This window comes from Petaurus breviceps, unplaced genomic scaffold (assembly GCF_028583685.1).
Source record: "Petaurus breviceps papuanus isolate PSGF00001 unplaced genomic scaffold, PetGlider_PUasm1.0 90849, whole genome shotgun sequence".
In the NCBI taxonomy this organism is placed as follows: Eukaryota; Metazoa; Chordata; class Mammalia; order Diprotodontia; family Petauridae; genus Petaurus; species Petaurus breviceps.
This window is the reverse complement of record NW_027187361.1, coordinates 26641750-26661515: the sequence shown is the minus strand read 5'-3', so window position 1 is coordinate 26661515 and position 19766 is coordinate 26641750. Positions and strand designations below refer to the sequence as shown.

General features: G+C 40.4%; 1 protein-coding gene across 8 annotated transcripts in view; it reads right to left on the bottom strand.

The window, feature by feature from the left end:
- Positions 1-19766, bottom strand: part of NPAS2 (neuronal PAS domain protein 2) — a 247683-nt gene that overhangs the window by 91485 nt on the left and 136432 nt on the right. For all 8 annotated transcript variants that reach the window (XM_069073028.1, XM_069073027.1, XM_069073021.1 and 5 more), the window contains exon 2: positions 13477-13530. In XM_069073028.1, the coding sequence (XP_068929129.1) occupies positions 13477-13508 (32 nt within the window). In that variant the 5' untranslated portion in view covers positions 13509-13530. The remainder of the gene's footprint in view (positions 1-13476; positions 13531-19766) is intronic.

Below are 19766 nucleotides of genomic sequence, written 5' to 3'. Positions count from 1 at the left end.
GTGTTTTACTTGATTTTGTATATATTTTACAAGGGTTTTCCCTCCCAGTGGTTGGAGGGGTGGGGGGAGTGGAGGGGGGAGAAAATAAATTTTCATTAATTAAAAAAGAATAAAATTTAATTATAAAAAGGAAACACTGAAGGTTGCAGGTAATAAAGATACAGAACATGGTTAGGGGGTCATAAAGCCCTGGAAAAAATGTAATGAGAACAAATGAAGGAACTTCAAGCTTCGTGAACATTGTCAAGGAGTATCAGCAGATGGTGGCAAGATCCCTGTGTGTAGAGGAGATGGAGCGGAGAACAGGTCATGGGGAATAAAGAGATGAAGGAACGGGAAGTTAGAATATGGGAGGGAACATTAACAGTGATGATGAAGTCCCTTAGTAATGACAGCAGGAGCTGATAGAGAGAGGAAAACTGTGAGCCAGCAATAAACTCATGGAGAAATGATGGAAGACATTCTAGGGGTTTATAGCTAATTAGTAAATACCTGGGGGAGGGGGTGTGGAGAGAAAAGGAAAGAGAGAAAGGAAGGGGGGGTGGAGAGAGAGAGAGAGAGAGAGAGAGAGAGAGACAGAGAGAGAGACAGAGAGAGAGAGAGAGAGAGAGACAGAGACAGAGAGACAGAGAAGACAGAGAGAGACAGAGAGAGAGAGAATGTAAACACATTTGTGTGAGAGTCAAACAGACAGACAGACAGGGACAGAGAGGGAGGTTGAAAATGAGAGGAAGTTTATCAGTTCTGAGATGGACATTCCAGAGGGTCCAAAGGAAGGAGTGAAGCATTGTAGGGGTATGAGTGAAGTAGATGAGTAGACAGCTGGAGTCAGGGAGGGAGATCTGTTCTTTGGATACTGGAGGTTCAGTATTAAGTAGGATACAGACAGTTAAAAAAAAAAAAAGAATTGGAGTATGTTGGCCACTGGGGAAATAGTATAGAGTAGAATATCAGTGGCTGGGGAGTGCTTTCTAAGGAAGGCAGGTTCTGAGATGTTTTAAGCTCATTCCTTGAAATCTCAACCTCATGGTGGGTGGTTGCTGTGTCTGTGAGACCTTGGGAAATGTTTATCACGGAAAGCACAGGGAGTAGCAAGAACATTCCAGGGATCCAGAAGCCGAGGCAGGAGGCAGGAGATGGCAAGTCCCAGGACCAGTCGAGATCAGAAAACATAAATGGCATGCTGGAGTGATGTCTTCCAACACAGGTCACTAAAATATTAATAAATAGGAGGAAAAGAATTGGATGTTTAGGTTTATCAAGGTATGAGTGATGATAAGCCAAAGGTGCAATGGATTCAAGAATATGGGATATTGGTAAACTATGGAGTCCACATTGTGAGGGAAGAAAGTGAGGCCAGATGACTTAGTATAGGCAGGGACTGGATATCACATTGAGTGTGAAGGAATAGCTCAAAGATGAATGGGGCAGAGGCTGGAAGACATAGAAGGGATGGAAGAAGAGGAGGTTATGATCAGAGAGTAGAAGTTTAGAGTGTCATATATCTTAGAGATAATTGTATTTAGGGGGTGGAACCAAGACGGCTGCATAGAAGAGGAGATAACTGGAATTAGAGGTGATGGCGAAATCCATCTCTGGGTGGCTGAGGATGAATAAGCTTGTAGGTCATGGGTAGTTAAGGAGACTGATGAAACAAGCAGCCAGGTTGTTAAAGGTCATCAATATGCATCTTGAAGTCCCCAAGCTTGAGGGCAGGATCTGAGGGTGAGAGGGTGACAGTGTGCCAGACACTGAAGTCTTCGAAAAAGAGGAAGAAGGATGAGGATGCAGGCATGAGACCGAAGTGAGGACCTGGAGTGAACACTGAAGGAGAGGTTGTTGAGCGATGACAGCAGCAGGTTGGTCAGGGAGTGACAGCAGACAGCAAGAAGCAAGACTTTATTTTTTTAAACATTTGTCACTACGGCATTTCTTGTCTTCATTTCAACACACTTTGTTGTCATGTTGTCCTTTCTAACTTCACGGCATTTTAGGTTAATTGATTCCTGATAGTATCTGGGGAGACACCTTAAATCCTCCATGTATCAAAGCGGTATCGACTAAATATGACGGCCTTTTATTTTCTACCTGGGTGTTTTGTGTTTTGCCTGATTTTTGCCTCAGTCATTCCTTGTTCTAGATCTTGGGCTCCACCTTTATGCTTTTTAATCCTCATTCATCTCCTACAGAAGGTACATTAATAGCAGGGCGTCGATTGTCTAGAATTACAATTATGGAAGTAGGAGTTAAGATGTCTTTTGCTTGTCTTGTAGAAAATATGTAATGTAAAATCTTGGAGTAGATGAAGGAAAACTTAACTTTCTAAGTGTATTTGTTATAAATAATTTTTTGGCCTGGATTTTAAAACTAACATGCAATCTCAGCCAAAAAAAGTAAGAAAAACCCTGTTCCTGTCCTAGTTTGTCCATCACAAATGATTTGAGTTGCTAAAACACAGCTCGCTCATTATTACTCTGGAATGTCTAGAATGACTACTAATATTGCCATACAAAGATCATGATGAAACCATGATGAAACCCATCATCAGTGATGGAAACACAATCTTGTTCTGTTGTGCTCAGCCTGGGAATGAGCCAGTATTGGTTGCTTTTACAATTCTGAAGAAAAGAGGGTAGATAATCCTGGAATGACCTCATTATGAGGAAGGAGGTCTCTTGGGACAAGATCCTAAGACCACCATGCATGAGCTAGTCTTGAACAGTCTGACAAAGATGGGAAAATAATTTCAGGCTTTCATTTAAAAAAAAATGATCAACCAATGAGTTATATGTCTGTCTGTTCTCTTTTAATATGTCATGAATTCTGTAGTTGTGCATTTGGGCATGTATTCACATGGAGAACCACAGAAGTGCAGTAGATAAAGGGCTTGCCTTAGAGTCTGAAAAGTGTAGGTTCAAATCCTGCCACAGATATCCACCCCTTCTTATCAATAAACTCCACGGACTCCCTATCACTTCCAGAATCAAATACCAAACACTTCCTACTTCAACGCGTCCTGTGGCCCTCATCTCTTCCATTTTCTTACACCCCACTCTCCACCACGTACTTGTCAATCCAGTGACATTAGCCTCCTTACTGTTCCACCAACGAGACGTTCCATGTCTCCACTCTTGGATTTTCTCTGGCTGTCCCCCATACCTGGCATGTTCTCCCTCCTCATCTCCACTTTCCCTGGTTTCCTTCAAGTCCCTGCTAAAATCCTGCCTTCACTGGAAGCCTTTTCCTTCCTCTGAATTCTAGTGTGTCCTTCTGTTAATTATTTCCAGTTCAGCCTGTATAATATTGCTGGCCCTATTATATTCCTATATAGTGACCCCCCCCATTAGACTGTGAACCCCTCGAGGGCCTCTCTTTTGCCTCTTTTTATGTCCCTAGTTTTTAGTACAGTGCCTAGAACATAAAAGGCAATAAATGTAATTTATCAATTAATTTGTTAATCAGACAATAGTCTGACTTATTTACACTAGTTGTATGACAATGGGAAAGTCACTTACCTTCTAGTTGTCACAGGCATCTCTAAAACTTTGTTGTTGACAAACTGCAGAAGGGCTTTGATGGAAGGAATTTCCTACAATGAGGAAATGACAGGGACAAACCGAGGCTTTCCCTCCCTTCCTCTCCTATCCATATAAAGTAGAATTGCATCTTTTTCAGGATTTAGGGTCAGAAGTCAGTACAAGAGGCAAAAATTTTGTTGCAGTCAACATGACCATTTCTCTGCAGTAGGTATCTAATGTAAAAAACCTCTGGCATGCTGGAACAATGTAGGCAAAGAGTAATATAGGTAAGGGAGGTTATTCAGCTGAATCTGTAATTCTGGGATACGGGCTGCATGTAAAGATTGAGTCCCTTGGACTAGGGTGTCAAGTAGGGTCCCCCTACAGGGGGTGGACAAGGTGGAATAGAAGAAGTGGACACCAAAATACTATAGCAACAGAAGAAGAAGACAGAGGGGAGAATATGGAACCTGGCAGACATCGGAACCAGAGGAGTCAAGCAGGCTCAGGGACCAGAACGATCATAAAGTTAGATGCCCGAGGCTGAGATTCACTGATCAAAGACATTCAGAAATTGGGGCGAAGTAAGAACCTCCTGCCTAGGAGGAGATGGAATCGGTATGGCCATTTAAGGTGAACTGAACCTCCCTTAAAGCTAATAATACAGAGATAGAAAGATGCAGGCAAAGTTATATGGGGGTTCATTCAAGCCCAGGCTAAACTGCAGACAAGAACATTGAAATCAAGCAAAAAAGGCTCATCTTTTCTTGTTCAGCAAGTTCAGAAGTGCTTTCAGAAAGACTTTCTCAGTTCCAAAATGGAGAAAAGAGGAGAAAACAGCATTTACATGGAACTTTTAAGGTTTACAAAGTGGTGTAAAAATATTATACCATTTTACCCTCACAGCAACCCTGAGAGGCTGTATGATTATCATCATGGAACTCTGTGAAAACTGAGTCACCTAGCTAGTAATTGTCTAAAGTTGACTTTGAACCCATGTCTACAGTTTGGACTTCAGGGACAGCTAGAGGGCTGGGCCTGGAGTCAGGAAGATACTAGTTCAAATCCAACCTCAGACACTAGCTGAGTGTCCCTGGGCAAATAATTTTATCTATTTGCCTTAATTCACTAGAGAAAGAAATGGCAAACTACTCCAGTATCTTTGCCAAGAAAACACCATGGACCCTATGGTTCACGGGGCCATGAAGACTCTTGCATGACTGAATAGCGACATGCTTTCTGGCTTTAGGGCCAGTGCCATTCACTGCACCACCTTGCATCAGCTTATATCTGAACATATTCTCCCCTTTTGCCATACACACATAAACAAAATAAGGGTTTTATTTTTGGCTAATTAAAGGTTACCAAAAATGTTGTCATTGTTCTGTGTTTTTGTAAACTCATTTTATGAACCTAGTTTCCAATCCTGGGGAGGAGAGAAGACAAAATAGTAAATATATTAAAAGTATTTTCTGTCAATAAAAATCTAATTAGAAACCACATTAAAATCAGCTTTAAACTGATTCCTCTTTAAGAGGAAAAATGTATAGTTCACCTTTAAGGGGGAGGCTTCTCTTAATGTCTTCCTATGCTTTGTTCCAATTATCAATAGCTTTAAATTGCATTTCTATTATTTTTTCTTTTTTTGTCTTTTTGTAGGGGGGGGCAGACAGGACAATTGGGGTTAGGTGCCTTGTCCAGGGTCACATGGATAGTAAGTGTGAAGTCTCTGAGGCCAGATTTGAACGCAGGTCCTTCTGACTCCAGGGCCAGTGCTCTATTCACAGCACCACCTAGCTGCCCTTATTATATTTTAAATAAAATAATCTTTAATACTCAACTAACCCTCAAATTATGAGTTTCTTCATATTTAAAGTCAAATTTTCTTTCTGATTTATTCCAGAATATTTCTTTTCACTCTGTTAATTGAATAAAACTGGGCATCCTGATGGGGAAAATACAAGATAGTGCCTACTTAAAGCACAGATTATCAATTGGGGCAAGCAAAAGTTTATAAAAATGAATGCCTTCTGATCAAATGAAGAGCTGTTACCAAAGCTAGTGGTGTGCTTAGCTGGATTGAGTCCCTTTCACTGTTCACTCACAGCTAAGGGGAATCCAATTTTATGACTGGTTAGTTAGTATTTTCATAGGATAGTGGTTTCAGTATTTGTGCTTTGCATGTATTTTCTGTTAATGTGAAAAGCCTCTGGCTTTCTGGAACAATGTAGGTAAGGGAGGTCATTAAACCATATCTGTAACTTTGGGGTAAAGGCTGAATGTAAGGGCTGAGTCCCTTGGACCAGGGTGTTAAGCAGAGTCTCCTGCAGGAGACTATGATCCACTTAGGGTGAGGCTTAGCAGAGTGGCAGCGATAGGAAGTTAATGAGCAGTCAACGTTGCAGGAGTAATTGAAGTTTCTAGGTAACTCTGCCAAGATCACAGAGAGGGTCAGTGTAGGATACAGGACTCCTTTTTTGTTTTTTAAAGAGTTTTATTGATATCATTTGACTTTCCTTAACCTTCATTTCACAATATAACTCCTTCCTCTCACTCCTAGACCCATCCATTATAAGAAAGAGGAAAAAGTAGGGGGAAAATACAAATCTACAAACCTAAACAACATATCAATAAAGGTCAACATTATAGGGAGTAGGTGGCCCTTGCAGTCAGGAAGACCGGAGGCCAAATCTTGGTTCAGACAGAAGTTACTTAAACCTCAGCCTCAGCTGACCAACATGACAAAGGGGATAATAATAATAATAATACATATATAATCTAGTGACTTGCCCAAGGTCACACATATAAAATAATAATAATAACAATAGCACCTACCTCACAAATTGATTGTGAGGTTCAAGTGAGAAAACATCAATGAACTGCTTTTCAAAATTAAAGCCCTATGTAAAAGTTCTTATTATGAAGTGTTCCATAGACCTCATCCCTCGCTTCTACAAAGAGTGAAGGCTGGTGCTTCTCATGTCTTTGGGACCACACTTGGCAGGGCTTCTTCTCTCTTCACAAACTGAGCCTCTCTTGAATCACCTGGAGTGTCTGCTATGAATGAGGCACATAGCCTAGGGAGGTAATATGGCTCAGTTGAAAGTGAATTCACTGAATTTAGAGTCAGGAAATTTGCATTGAAATCCTGGTTTTGCCACTTACTTGCTCTATGACCATGAACATCTGTGAAATGATGATAATACTATTTATGCTACCTATTTCATAAGAAAGTGCTTTAAAATACTATATAAATGTGGGCTAATAATCATCATAAATAATAGTAGCAATTCCACTGAAATGGTACTCTTAATCAAACTTCTAGTTTTTGTCTCCTTTTACTTGGCACCCCCTACAGGCAACCTCAAAAAAAATCTTTCAAGGTACAAAAGTTATAATTACAGAATCAATGGATTATAGGTGTTCTCTGCCCAAAGAAAGCACTACATTTGACAATCTGAACTTTCAAAATCAATAAATTACAGGGTGATTATTTATATAACCAAAGGATTCTTTGAGTTACAAAAAGAATTCACTGCAGTGAACCTTTAGGGAAGGAGCTCTCTGGAAACATTGAAAAATTTTAATAGACAAAAATTCAATTTATGCAAGACTTTTCAAGAAGGCACATCTGTAGTCAGGTCCAATTCTCTCCACTCCATGCACATGGGGATGTGGTGAATAATGAAGCTCAGTCCTTCCTGCCCAGATACAACAGGGCTCCATGGCCATGCTATGCCCAGGGGTTCCATGAGCTTTGTAGAATGAGAAAAAGGCATTGTCTAGGGTGCATCCAGAACAGAGTGGTTACATAATCTCTAATAAAGGAAAATAAAACTATCTGTTCTCAAAGCCAACAGCTCTGGTATTCATGGTTGAGAATGTCGGGCTGTTTCTGCCAGACATGAGGCAAATCTCCAGGCTCTGCTTTGACTGGGGTGGGTGGGAGGATTTGGCGAACAATAAGTCATAGGGCTATACTTCAGAGAACTTAAGAGGTCATATAACCAACCACCAATTTATGTACATCCGAATCACAGCAGGCAGATGGATCTTTATCCTATTTTAAGAGATCCCATAGGATGAAAATTTCATAATGTCCCACAATAACCTGTTCTAGGAACCAACAACCTGATGCGCCTATCCTAAAACTCTCTGTTTATACTCATTCCTTCTATTTGGGTTTCTGAAGAAACATCATTTGAATATGTTGTTTTTCCTTTTATGCACTCTGTTCACAGATTTCTACTTTCATTGGGAGTGGTTTGCCACATCATAGGGCTGTCTTGTACTTACTACATGCTGATACTACTGTTTCCAACTCTCATGTGCATAACTGTAAATTAGCTGAGAGCTGGCATAGTAGCTTGGGAATGCTTTCTTTCTGATATCTAAGAATGCGATACTGAATCTTAACTACACAACTATCAGAGAATGTTTGGGACCAAACTTAAAGCTATTTTAGATTGATTTTACTGAAATTATACAAAAGAGGAATTTAAAACATTGCTTGAGAACTTCTTTTTTCTAAAAAACCAAAGTCCTAAGAGAAATGTTTCCCTTTCTTTGAAGAAAGGCAGTATTTTCGTTTCCAGAGTTCTCTAAGAGTTCAAACAGTTTTATCTACATGGGTTGCTTCATTTCCCCAGGCCTCAGTTTCCTCATCTATAAAATGAAAGTATTGAATGAGATCAATCTTGAGGTCCCTTTCACCTCTAGAACTATGAACCTATGAAACAACTGACTGGCCAATAAAAGGTCCCAGCCTAAGCTTCACTTGCTCACTGTTTGGGTTTTGATGGCTCAGAGTGAGTGTAAATAGCAATTGCTTCTGTTCTGGTCAGACTCTGGTCTTCCCCTCCCCAGATTGATTCTTTTGTGAAGACAAACTAGATCACTTTTTGCCTCAATTCTTACCTAGGCTTTAAACATCGACTGGGTGTGGCCTCAGAAAACTGAGACCTGGGAAAGATCTTAGCATATGAAGGCCAAGGTCTCCCACTGCATCCAGGGCCATTGCCAGCTGTCCTGACCTATGTCTTGCCTTGGACTTCGATGACTATGGAGGAGAGTGAGGCTGACGACTTTGTACGACTCTGCCTCACTTAAATCCAATTCACTTGCAAGTCATGACATCACCTTCCTGATGCCACTGGTCCTCTTCAAGAACAAAGGGCACACAACAACAGCAATGAGCCTGGGATTTCTGACTGGCTTCTTCAGCCCAAAGATTGCTCGGAAATGTGCTACCAAATTGTCCTTTCTGCCCTGGTATTACTACAGCACTCGATCAGTTTATCAAAATTTATTAAGATACTATATATTGAATATATTTATTAAGATGTTATTTATTATAATGTTTATTAGCACTTATTAGGCAACTACTGTATGACAGGTATAATGGATAAAGTGCTGGTGGAGTCAGGAAGACTGAACTTGGTGAGTTCAAATCTGGCCTCAGACACTTACTAGCCACGTGATCCTGGACAAGTCACTTAACCCTGTTTGTCTCAGTTCCTTGGCTGTGAAATGAGCTGGAGAAGGAAATGGCAAAACACTCCAGTAAGTCTGCCAAGAAAACACCAAATGGTGTCACAAAGAGTTGGACTGAAAAATTTCTTAACAGCAATATGCCAGGCACTGTGCTAAGCACCGAAGATATAAAGAGAGGTGAAAGATAGTTCCTGCCCCTAAAGGGCTTATAATCTAGTGGGAGAGACAACATGCAAATAAATATATACAAAGCAAGTCAAATACCGGATTAATAGAAACGAATTCACAGAAGGAGGTACTAGAATTAAAAGGGTTGGGAAAGGCTTCATGGTTTCCAGCTTTCCTAGGTACTGACTTCTCCACTAAACTTTTTTTCTTTTTTACTAGCTAAGGGCAAAAATCAACGCATCAAAAAGACAAGTCCTTTCTATTAAACTCTTTATTGGACTGAAGAAACAATTAGTATTCTGCCTGGTACATTCCAAATTTCACTTTAGTTCAGGTACCCAACTGCACATCTGGAAATTGTAGCGGAACGTAAGTAAAATGTTAACATTCCCTCACGTTCACTGGATGCCTGCTAATATACCGATTTATTTAGCCCATCAAAACCACAATAAACAACAAATATCCACCTCAAGACTTGACTTAACACAAAGATTTTCATTTGTTGTATTTTTCCTTTGTGAGGCTTTTCCATGATGACAAAGCATATGTGGAAAAACAATATTCAGCCATGGAAGATAAATCACCACCACAGCAGAAGGTGTACGGAGCTATGAAGTGAAACACAAACGGATAAACTGGACCATGATTTTCATGACTGACTGTAATAACTTTTCTTTTCTAACCTATTGAGCTCACAGAAAAAGGAATGAGACAATGAAGTGAGAGCCTTCGTCTCCATAGGAGCCATATGACTTTCTGTGCTGCGGTTAGCCATGCCCAAGTGGTGAGTGCTTATCTCACTTCCCCACACTGAGCTCCTGAGGAATATCTGTACCAACATCTTTACATTTCATTGTATCATTTCTCTAGTTCTCTAACTGATTTAAGTCTTGTTTCTGGTTCTGGAGGATACTCTTTGAAGGCAGGGTTCATGCTGTAGTCCATAGTGCAGAGCATTTCATAGATAATACCTAATAAATGCATCTGACATTTGGATAGAATTATAATTTCACAGAGCACTTTAAATGTATTAACCGTGGGAGGGGTAGGTGCTATTATAATTCCCATTTTACAGATAAGGAAACTGAGGCTGAGAGGGATTAAAAGTAAGTGCCTGAGGCACTTGAACTCAGGTCTTCCTGACTCCAAACACTCTAGCCACTCACAATATTGTCACAATAAATAGTGTGGTAGAGAGGAAAAGAACAAGGATTTTGGTTGGAATCCTGTTGCCAATACTTAACACCAGTGAGACATTAAGGAAATCTTTGAGTCCCCTGGTCTCAGTTTCTTCACCAGTAAAATGAAGAAATTGGCCTTTAGAAATTATACCTCTATCTGGAATCAGATACTTAAAACAAAAACTAGCCGTGTGACCTTGGGCAAGTCACAACCCCAATTGCCCTCCACCCTCCAAAAAAAAAAGCAAAAAAAAAAGAAAGAAATTATACCTCTGAGGTTCCTTCCAGCTCTAAATACATGATACTGTATCACTACTCTACCATGATACCTCAGTAAACAACCTCAGTTTGCCTTGCTTATAAAAGAGAGAAATCCAGAAAACAGAGTCAACCCTTCAGATCCTTGATAACCTTAACTTTGGGAGGGCCTTCTCTCCCAAACTCCCATTTCTACTCTTGTTTTGTTTGGGTATGTTCAGCTGCCACTTGCCTTGAAAGATTTCTTGTCTGAATTGCTTCCATTCCTCCCTCCCACCTGAGTCTTTTTATAGACAGTGAAAGCTAACAACTACATTATGTGTAAGAACTGGCATTCACTCAATTAGGGAGTGCAGGAATCATCCTGGGCTCTCAAGGACGCTTTCTAGAGAAATGAAGTACAAATTATGAAGTCAGAGAGCTCACTCTATGGATTATCACCTGAGGGCTTTGTGGATCACATTTTCCCAATTGATATGAAAAGGAAAATCAATTAATTTTTAAGTAATGCCAATCATCTACTCTGCTAGTGAGGGAAGGTTAAAAAAAAAAAAGACAAACCCCTCAACATTTCCATGGGTTGGGCTGATGGTAAGTGATAAATCTGTTTTACAATTTGACATGTTTCCATAGATAAGCTTGCTTCCTCTGGTCCCAAGAATTCCTACAAGCATTGACTTGTAGGTCACTCATTTTCTCTCTGAATCTTAACTTATCTCATATGGATATGTAATCTGAGCACTCCATGTATGCATTAGCTTGTTGCCCTATCAAGGTTAAGGACTTGCCCAGGGTCACACAGCTGGTAAATGCCTGAGGTTGGATCTGAACTCGGGTCTTCCTCCCTCCAGACCAGAGCTATACCTACTGAGCCCCCTAACTGCCTAAGGATAAACACACAAAATACTTACCTTGTATTCCTTTTGTGTCTCCCTGTCCTCCCACCATCCTTTCCCCTTGCACCACATTCCAGTGGGATCACACCAGACACCTCACTCTCCTCTGGAGTACTCTTTCTAGGGCCTTGAACGCTGACATTCCACTCTCCAGTCATAACCTCAATCACTGTTTACCTTCAACACCACCTCTGGGGCTGGGATCTAGCTCTATCACCCCCCTCTATCTCCCCATTCCTGGCTTCATTTGTCTCCATGCCCAGTCCGTGATCTGCCACCTTTTATAATCACCACCTCCTTCGAATTCCTCGATCCCCTGACCTTCCATTATTCTTTATCTGCTAATCCTCATTGGAACTGACCCCTACTCTCCAGCTTCCCCATAAGAGATTGTCAGGCTGTTGAACACGACTGAAGACAAATGACAAGATCTAGCAGATTTTACTCTCTATAGATTTATTATGCCCAAGGCTCAGCAGAGCACTTGCGGATTCTCCACAATATTTTCAGCTGCCCCATCATGTTCCAATTGCGACTGTTCCCAAGCTTTTCTTCTCTCCACCACCATTTGTGCCCCTCACTCCCTACGCTTCTGTCAGATAACCTGGTCTCCTATTTTACTGAGACTGACACTCTCCAGTGTGAGTCTGCTTACTGCCCCTACTCCCTTGCCTCCATCTTTCACGACTTCTCAGCATCACTGTCAGTGTGTGTATTCTCTCTTCCTAGTCCTCACTAAGGTTAATCCTGATATTCCATTCCATTCTCCCATCTCCAGGGCCTCATTACAGAGGCATCCCCATTCACTGTCATGTATTCTGAGTATCTTAAGTGGCACAGTGTATAGAGAGCTGGGTCTGAAGTCAGGAAGACCTGAGTTCAAATCCATCCTCAGACACTTACTAGGTACGTGACCTTGGGCACATCACTTAACCTCTTTATACCTCAGTTACCTCAATTGTAAAATGAGACCAATAACAGCACCTACCTTCCAGTGTGGTGAAGATCAGATGAAATAATACTTGTAAAGTACTTAGCACATTCCTGGCACATAGTAAGTGCTGCATAAATGTCAGCTGCTATCACCACCATCATCACCATCTTTTCCACTGGCTCCTTCCTCTCCAATCCTCCAGTTCCCTTCCCTTGACCCTTCTACACCATTCAGCTACTTTCCCATCTCTTTTCTTGCCTTCATTGCTCAACATCTTCCAAAAGCTTTCTATCCTCACTATTTCTGCTTCCTCACCATTCACTCTCTCCTTAGCTGTCTACAACTGTTATTTCTAGTGGGATAGAGAAGAAATGTCTTCTTTCTCTTGGAGGTTGGACAACCTTGTCCACATTTGTGGCTCCCAGTGTCATAAAGGGAAGGCTGGGTGTGACAATCAGGCAGCTCCATGAAAAGGGAGGCTTGGGTCAGCACACCTGTTGCTGATAGACTAGTTATCTCGACCTTGCTATCGTGTCGTAGTCTCTCAATGTTCCTATAAATTATTAACAAGGCAGCTGGAGGATCAAAATGCTAATGCCTAGGAAAAATGGGCAGGAGCTTTGTTTAAATGAGAACCATTAGGCTAGAGCTGATAGTGACCCCAGTGACCAATCCGTCCAACTCCCTCATTTTATAGACGAGGAAATGGAAACCTATGTAGATTAAATAAGTGGCTTTCTCAAAGTCACTCAGGGAATAAGTGTTCACATCTTCAGAACCTACCTATTACAACCATTTTTAAAGATCTCAAGACCTATCATAAATCAAAGAGAAATACTCAGCATAGGAAGAAGTTTGGCATGTTATGAGAAGATACAATTCTGAGGATAAAACTATTAGAAAATGGAATTAGAGTGTCAGATTAAGAACCAACATCCTAGCAAACCCAGAAGAGAAAAAAAGGTAATAGTAAGGAAAGGCAAAATTCTGGGTATAAGAATATAAATGTATGTCAGAACAGCTCTTACCTCTTTGCTCTGTCCTTCTCATCTTCATCCATTAGATTTTCTACACAGTTTTTCCTAAAGAAAAACAAACAGGGTTAACAAACTATCTTAGAACTCTTTTACAAATAATTCTGGTCTTAGTCTTAATCACTTAATCACAACTAAAATAGTTGGAGCTATTTTACCCCGCACCTTTAGATCAGAAGTTTTCAACCTTGACACCTTCAGCAGTTTAGTGATGCCAATGGACTCCTTTTCTCAAAATTGTGTTTTAAAATTAACATAACCAAATATATAAGATTACCAAGGAAATCAATCATATCGAAATAAAATCATCAAAATACTTTTCAAAAACAAGCTTACAGACCTGAGGCTAATGAACTTTGCTTAAGGGTAACTTAATGCTTCATTCCTCTTACTCATGATAATTTAAAAATCAGAATTTACCTACTACCAGGCTTTTTTTATTTTTGCACAGAGGTTGATGCCTATGAAATTCCAGAGACCCCCAGCATTCACCCATTGTTTACTGGGCACCTAACTCTGCACATGGCACGTAGCTAGGTACTGTAGAAAATACAAAGAAGTATCCATTATGGAGCTTCTTGTTTAACTGGAGAATTTAAAACAATTCAGTCTCTACTACGGCAAAATCTAATTTTAGGTACTGAGGACAGAAATTTGTTGTTGTTTAGTTGTGTCCAACTCTTCCTGACTCCATTGACCGTGCTCTCCACGGAGTTTTCTTGTACAGATACTGGAGTGGTTCGTCATTTCCTTCTCCAGTGGATTAAGGCAAACAGAAGTTAAGGACTTGCCCAGGGTCACACAGATGGTAAATGCCTGAGGCTGGATATGAACTCAGGTTTTCCTTACTTCAGACCCAGAGCTATATCTACTGGGCCACCTAACTGCCTAAGGATAGAAACACAAAATGAAAAACAGACTCTGTTCTTACGGTGCTTACATTCTATTAGGAGGATACACTAAGTGTAAGTGAATATAAGACAATTTGTGGCAGAAAAAAACCTAGTACTGACAAATGGGAAGGGAAGAGCAGGAAAAGCTTCATTCAGGAGGTGATACAGGAGTCGACCTATGAAAAGGTATAGGGATTCTAAGCAGTTCATTGGAGGCATGGGAATGAGAAATGGAATGCTATGTTCAGGGAATAACAAGTGGGCCCATTGGACTGGAACGTAAATTACATCAAGGCAGGCTAAGATAAAATTAGTCTGGAAAAGTCGTTTGGAAACCAGCTTAGAAAGGATTTTCTGTGTCAGGTTGAGGAGTTTACACTTTATCTTAGAAGTAACAGGGAGTAGCTGAAGTTCCTTGATCAAGGGAGACTAGAGATAATAGGAATTAAAAGTAGGGAGACCAATTAAGAGGCTTTGTGTAACATATTTCGCTGCATAATCATCACACCCTGTGTTTCTGGTCCAAGGAATCAGTTTGTAAGCTCTCATTGCATAGTTGCATGGCGTAATTCTGTTGGCCACACTGCTTAAACGGTAAACAGAGCAGCAATGTGTTCACCAGTGGCACATGGATGTGCATTTCTCTCTAGCACTTTGAAAGCCTGGAGCCTGGAGCCTACAGCCTGGAACCTGGAGCCTAGAGCCAGGAGCCTGGAACCTGGAACCTGGAGCCTAGAGCCTAGAGCCCAGCATTCTCAGCCCGTGCACACTGTCAGGACATTTCCAAAGCCCACTGGCATGGCTTGTTTAGAGCTCTGCAGTACTATTGTCACTCAAGCCAATGAAGAGCCAGAGCTACAAGGGCAGTGGGTGACAGGAGAAGCCGCCATGAATAAATCACAGGCGATGGTGAGACCTGCATCCTCCCAATTTTCATGTATGTTTACGAGTATTCCTTGCATTCCAATTTTGTACCAAGGATAATTTAGTAATAAATGATTTTTAAATAATACTGGCACATTTTCTTAAAGTTTCACATAATGATCACATCCCATTTTTTGCAAAAAAAATTTTGGCATAAAATCTGCAACAATTACGTGGTGAAATATAGTAGTCCGGATGAGAATCCATGAGAACCTGCACTAGGGTGTGATGAAGGTGGATTCAGTTTGTCAATGGATTGGATACAGGGAAAAAGGGAAGGGTGATTCAAAGTTGTGACCCTGGCGGACTGGAAGGACGATGGTAGCCTTAATAAAAGCAGGGAAGTCTGAAGAAGGGGAGGGTTTAGTGGAGAAGAAAAATTCTCTGACCATACCTGTGGCTAGGTGGTATGGTAGATAGAGAGCTGGATTAGGAGTCAGGAAGACCTGAATTCAAATTTGAACTCAAGATGCTTACAAGCCGTGTGACTCTGAGCAAGTCACCTACTGTTTGTCTCAATTTCCACATCTATAGATCGGGGATAATAATAGCCCCTGCGTCCCAGCTCTGGTGGGAGGCTAAAACGAGATCATATTTGTGAGATACTTAGAAGATTTTAAAGTGCTTTATAAGTACTAGTTATTATTAGTGTGATTGTCATAGATTATTTACATGATTTAATATTTATGTTAGTATTTATTTAGTATAGTACATATTTAGTATTTACATTATTCCTATGATCCTAAGAGTTGGTAAAGGAAGGTTCTTTTCCTTAGGACATCATAGATGTGTAGATTCTAAAGGACGATAGAGTCTATACTTGTTCCCTCTTACCCCCCACCCCCCAGGAGGAAAGTGACATTAGAACAAGAAAATCTATTCTGGGATCTGGAGGGTATGCTGCCAGGAGAATGGCATGTGTAAGGTAAGAGAATGAAGGGGGAAAAAAGCATGCTATGCTAAGTATATGCGAATAACCTGGGAAACGGCAGGACATGCTATCTGTATCTGTGACTTTCCACTTTCAGGGAGCTGAACTAAGGAATGAATGCCCAAGATTAATATTTGGAATGCTTTCAGTGGCTGATGTGCCAAGTAGCAGAGATCTCAATCCTACCCTTATTGTACAAATATTTCTGGAATGATGTCTCCTATCACAATAAAAACACAATTACAAATTCTGTGACTCCTTCTGCTCCCCCATTAGATCAACTTCAATAACTCTACAACTCTCTTTTCTTTCTTTTCCTTGGAAAAGCTCCTTAAGTCTCATCTTCTCTAGGGAGTCTTCCCTAGCTAGGAAGTCAGCCACTCAGGCAACAGCACTTATTAATTATCTTCCAAGTGCCCAGGGCAGTGCTAGGCAAAGCTGTTAGCTGATTCAGTAGGATGCAAAGCCCCTCCAATGCCAGAAGGGAAGGCAGTGGTTGAAATACAATTAATGGGAAGAAGAAATCACTGTTGTCCTTATTGTGTCTACCACAGAAAAGCAAAATGGGGTGGGGGCAGGGGCAGGGAAGGAAGCATGGCAAAACAGAAGGCATGCTGGTTTTGGAGTAAGAGAACGTGTTTGAATCTCTGTTCTGCCACTTACGACACGTGGGAAAGTCACTTAACAACAAATCTGGGCCTCGGTTTCCTCATTTGTAAAATGAGGGAGTTGGAACTGATGATAAAGACCTGCTGCTCCTCTAAATCTATGATCCCATGATCCTATCCCCAAAGCCCTGAAGACATTTACTTTGAAAATTAAAAGTCTGAAAAAAAACCTTCAAAAACACCTTTCTCCAACTACTAGGCTTACACCCCCAAGGACATCAAAGAAAGAAGAGAGGGACGCGTATGTACAAAAACATGTGTAGCAACTTTTTCTGTTGTGGTGGTAAAGAACTAGAAATAGGGGAGCACCCATTAATGGAAACGGCAATGTTATCATGAGGTAAGAAATGAAGAAAGGAATAACTTCAGAGAAACCTGGGAAAATTTGTATAAACTAATACAGAGTGAAATAAGCAGAACCAGGAAAACCATTTATACAGCAACATTGTGAAAATAAACAACTTCGAAAAATATAAGAACTCTGGTCTACACAATTTCTAGGCATAATTCCATAGGACTGATGACAAGTGCGCGATTCATCTCCTTGACAGAGAAGCGGATGAATTCAGAATGCAGATTGAGACACGTTTTTGGACCTGGCCAATGCAGGAAATTGTTTTGCTTGACTATGCATATTTGTTGCAAGAGTTTTGTTTTTCTTTTTTCAATGATGGGGAAAAGTGGGAAGGAAAGAAAATAATGTTTGTTCAATGGAAAAAAATTATGTTTAAAGGGCAAAAAAAGCTATAGCCATGGTTTTGTATGGGACCCTTTTCAATATCATTTTATCTTGGAATGTGGGGCTCAATGAATAAGTTCGGATTTAGGATGTACACAGAGATACTTGAATAAAAAAAACAAAAACAAATCTTTTTCTCAATCACTTTATTTTTATTCTTCAAATACCACATGATATGGATATAACTTGGATTCAAGTGGAAGGGAAAGGGCTTAAACAGATCAAATCCCATTCAATCCCTACTCTGCCACTCACTGTCTGTGAGTAAGTCACTTAACAAATCTCTGGGTCTAAGTTTCCTCATCTGCAAAATTAGAGTTAGAATCAATAAGGTCTATTCCATCTCTAAAATCTATGATCCTATGTGGAACAGCCCTAAAAACATTTATTTTGAAAAAGTCTAAAACAGACATCTTCTTTCAAAAAAAGAAATCTTTCTCCTAAGCACTTCACTTTTACTCCCAGTATCACATGATAGAGACCCAGCTTTGATTCAAAAGTGGGAAGGAGAAGAGTTATGCAGATATAACTCCCAATTAAGTAAATTCTTCATTCAGGAAATGGCAAAACCTACTCTGTGATAGATTCACAAGAAGATCTTGCTCAGCAATTGAGTGTTGTACAGTAATTAAAATGGGGGTTAACACATCTGCAAATAGGCATGTGTTTAATGCCTTCCAGATGGAGACTGTTCAAAGCTTCGTGAAATGAAAAATGTGGTGTTATATTCATTTAATGATGCAGCAGTACATGGACCTGGGCTTCCAAAGTACTTGGTGAATGAGCTATCCCAAAGTCAGGAGGTATCAGGTGCATAAGGCATGATGCACCTCTGACACTGGGGAATTTAGAGCAAAACGGTGGTTGGATTCTTTGTTCAAACCAATGGCTTGAGGTTTTGAAATCCTTTTCTGATGATCAGTTCTATCATACTGAACTTAGAGCTTTTGAGCAAGTCCTTTATGATCCACTATGGCCGTGCAGTAGGAAGCCCTCTTGTATTTCTATGGTTGATTTTTGGGTCCCTAGACAAATTTCCTTACATTTGTTTTTTACTAAACTTCAACCTGCTTTTGATGGACCTATTCTCTAATATCTAAGTCACTATGAATTATCTTCCTCACCATTCAAGAAAATGTGATTATTTAAGATTCTCTATTGTCCTGCTTGGAGAAGCTCAGAGATGAAATGTAAGAGAAGACAGCCTTACAGGTTCCCCCTCACAAGCTAAAGGGGAGAGCAGCGCTAGAATTGCCCATCTCTATGCTTGCTAAGTCATATGGGTATAGGACCTTCTCTGCCTGGGCTGCAGGGGCACACACAACGGTTGAAGAAATAGCTTACATGTGTATCTTTCTTGACTCTGGAGTTCTGCAATCCCCTAGTCACCAATTAGAGGTACTTATTTTATGTTTAGCAATTCTGTATTATATTGTCAGATCTCTTACTGCTTTTTATGGTGTCTGTAGCATTTCATGTATGACCAATTCTCTTTCTCTTCTACTACACATATGGAAATGGCTATTTTATTTTGCGCATTTGTTCAGAAATGAGTGTCTGCATTGCTTTTAAAAAAGAAACAAAGACATAGGAAAAAGTCTAGAGAAGAACGATTCCTGTGATCAAAGGGATGGAAAACAGGTCTTAGAAGGAAAGGTTAAAGGAACATGACTTGTTTATCCGAGAGAAAGAGTGTCAAGGAATGACTTAATTACTGGTTTTAATTATATGAAAAGGTTTTGTTCTTTTTGAAATGAGGAGGACTTAGAGCAATTGTGTTTGATGTCTACTGGGTACTCCACAAGAGGAAATAGGCTTAAAAGCAAACAGGAGAGATTCTTCTGGACATAAGGAAGAATGTCTTTATTGTCAGTCACTAACCTCTGCCACAGATTATTAAGGTAACGGTAGAGTTTTCATATCTGGAGATCTTTAAAAAGAGATCAGTGAACCAACCATCTGTCTGAGACACCTTATTGACCTGTTAAAGATGACCCCTCAATGTCTTAGTTAGGTGGGCTAATAGTGGATACAGTGCTGGACTGAAGTTAGGAAGACCTGAGATCAAATCCTGTCTCAGACACTTACTAACTAACTTGAGTTGGGCAAGTTTCTTGACTTCTCAGTCT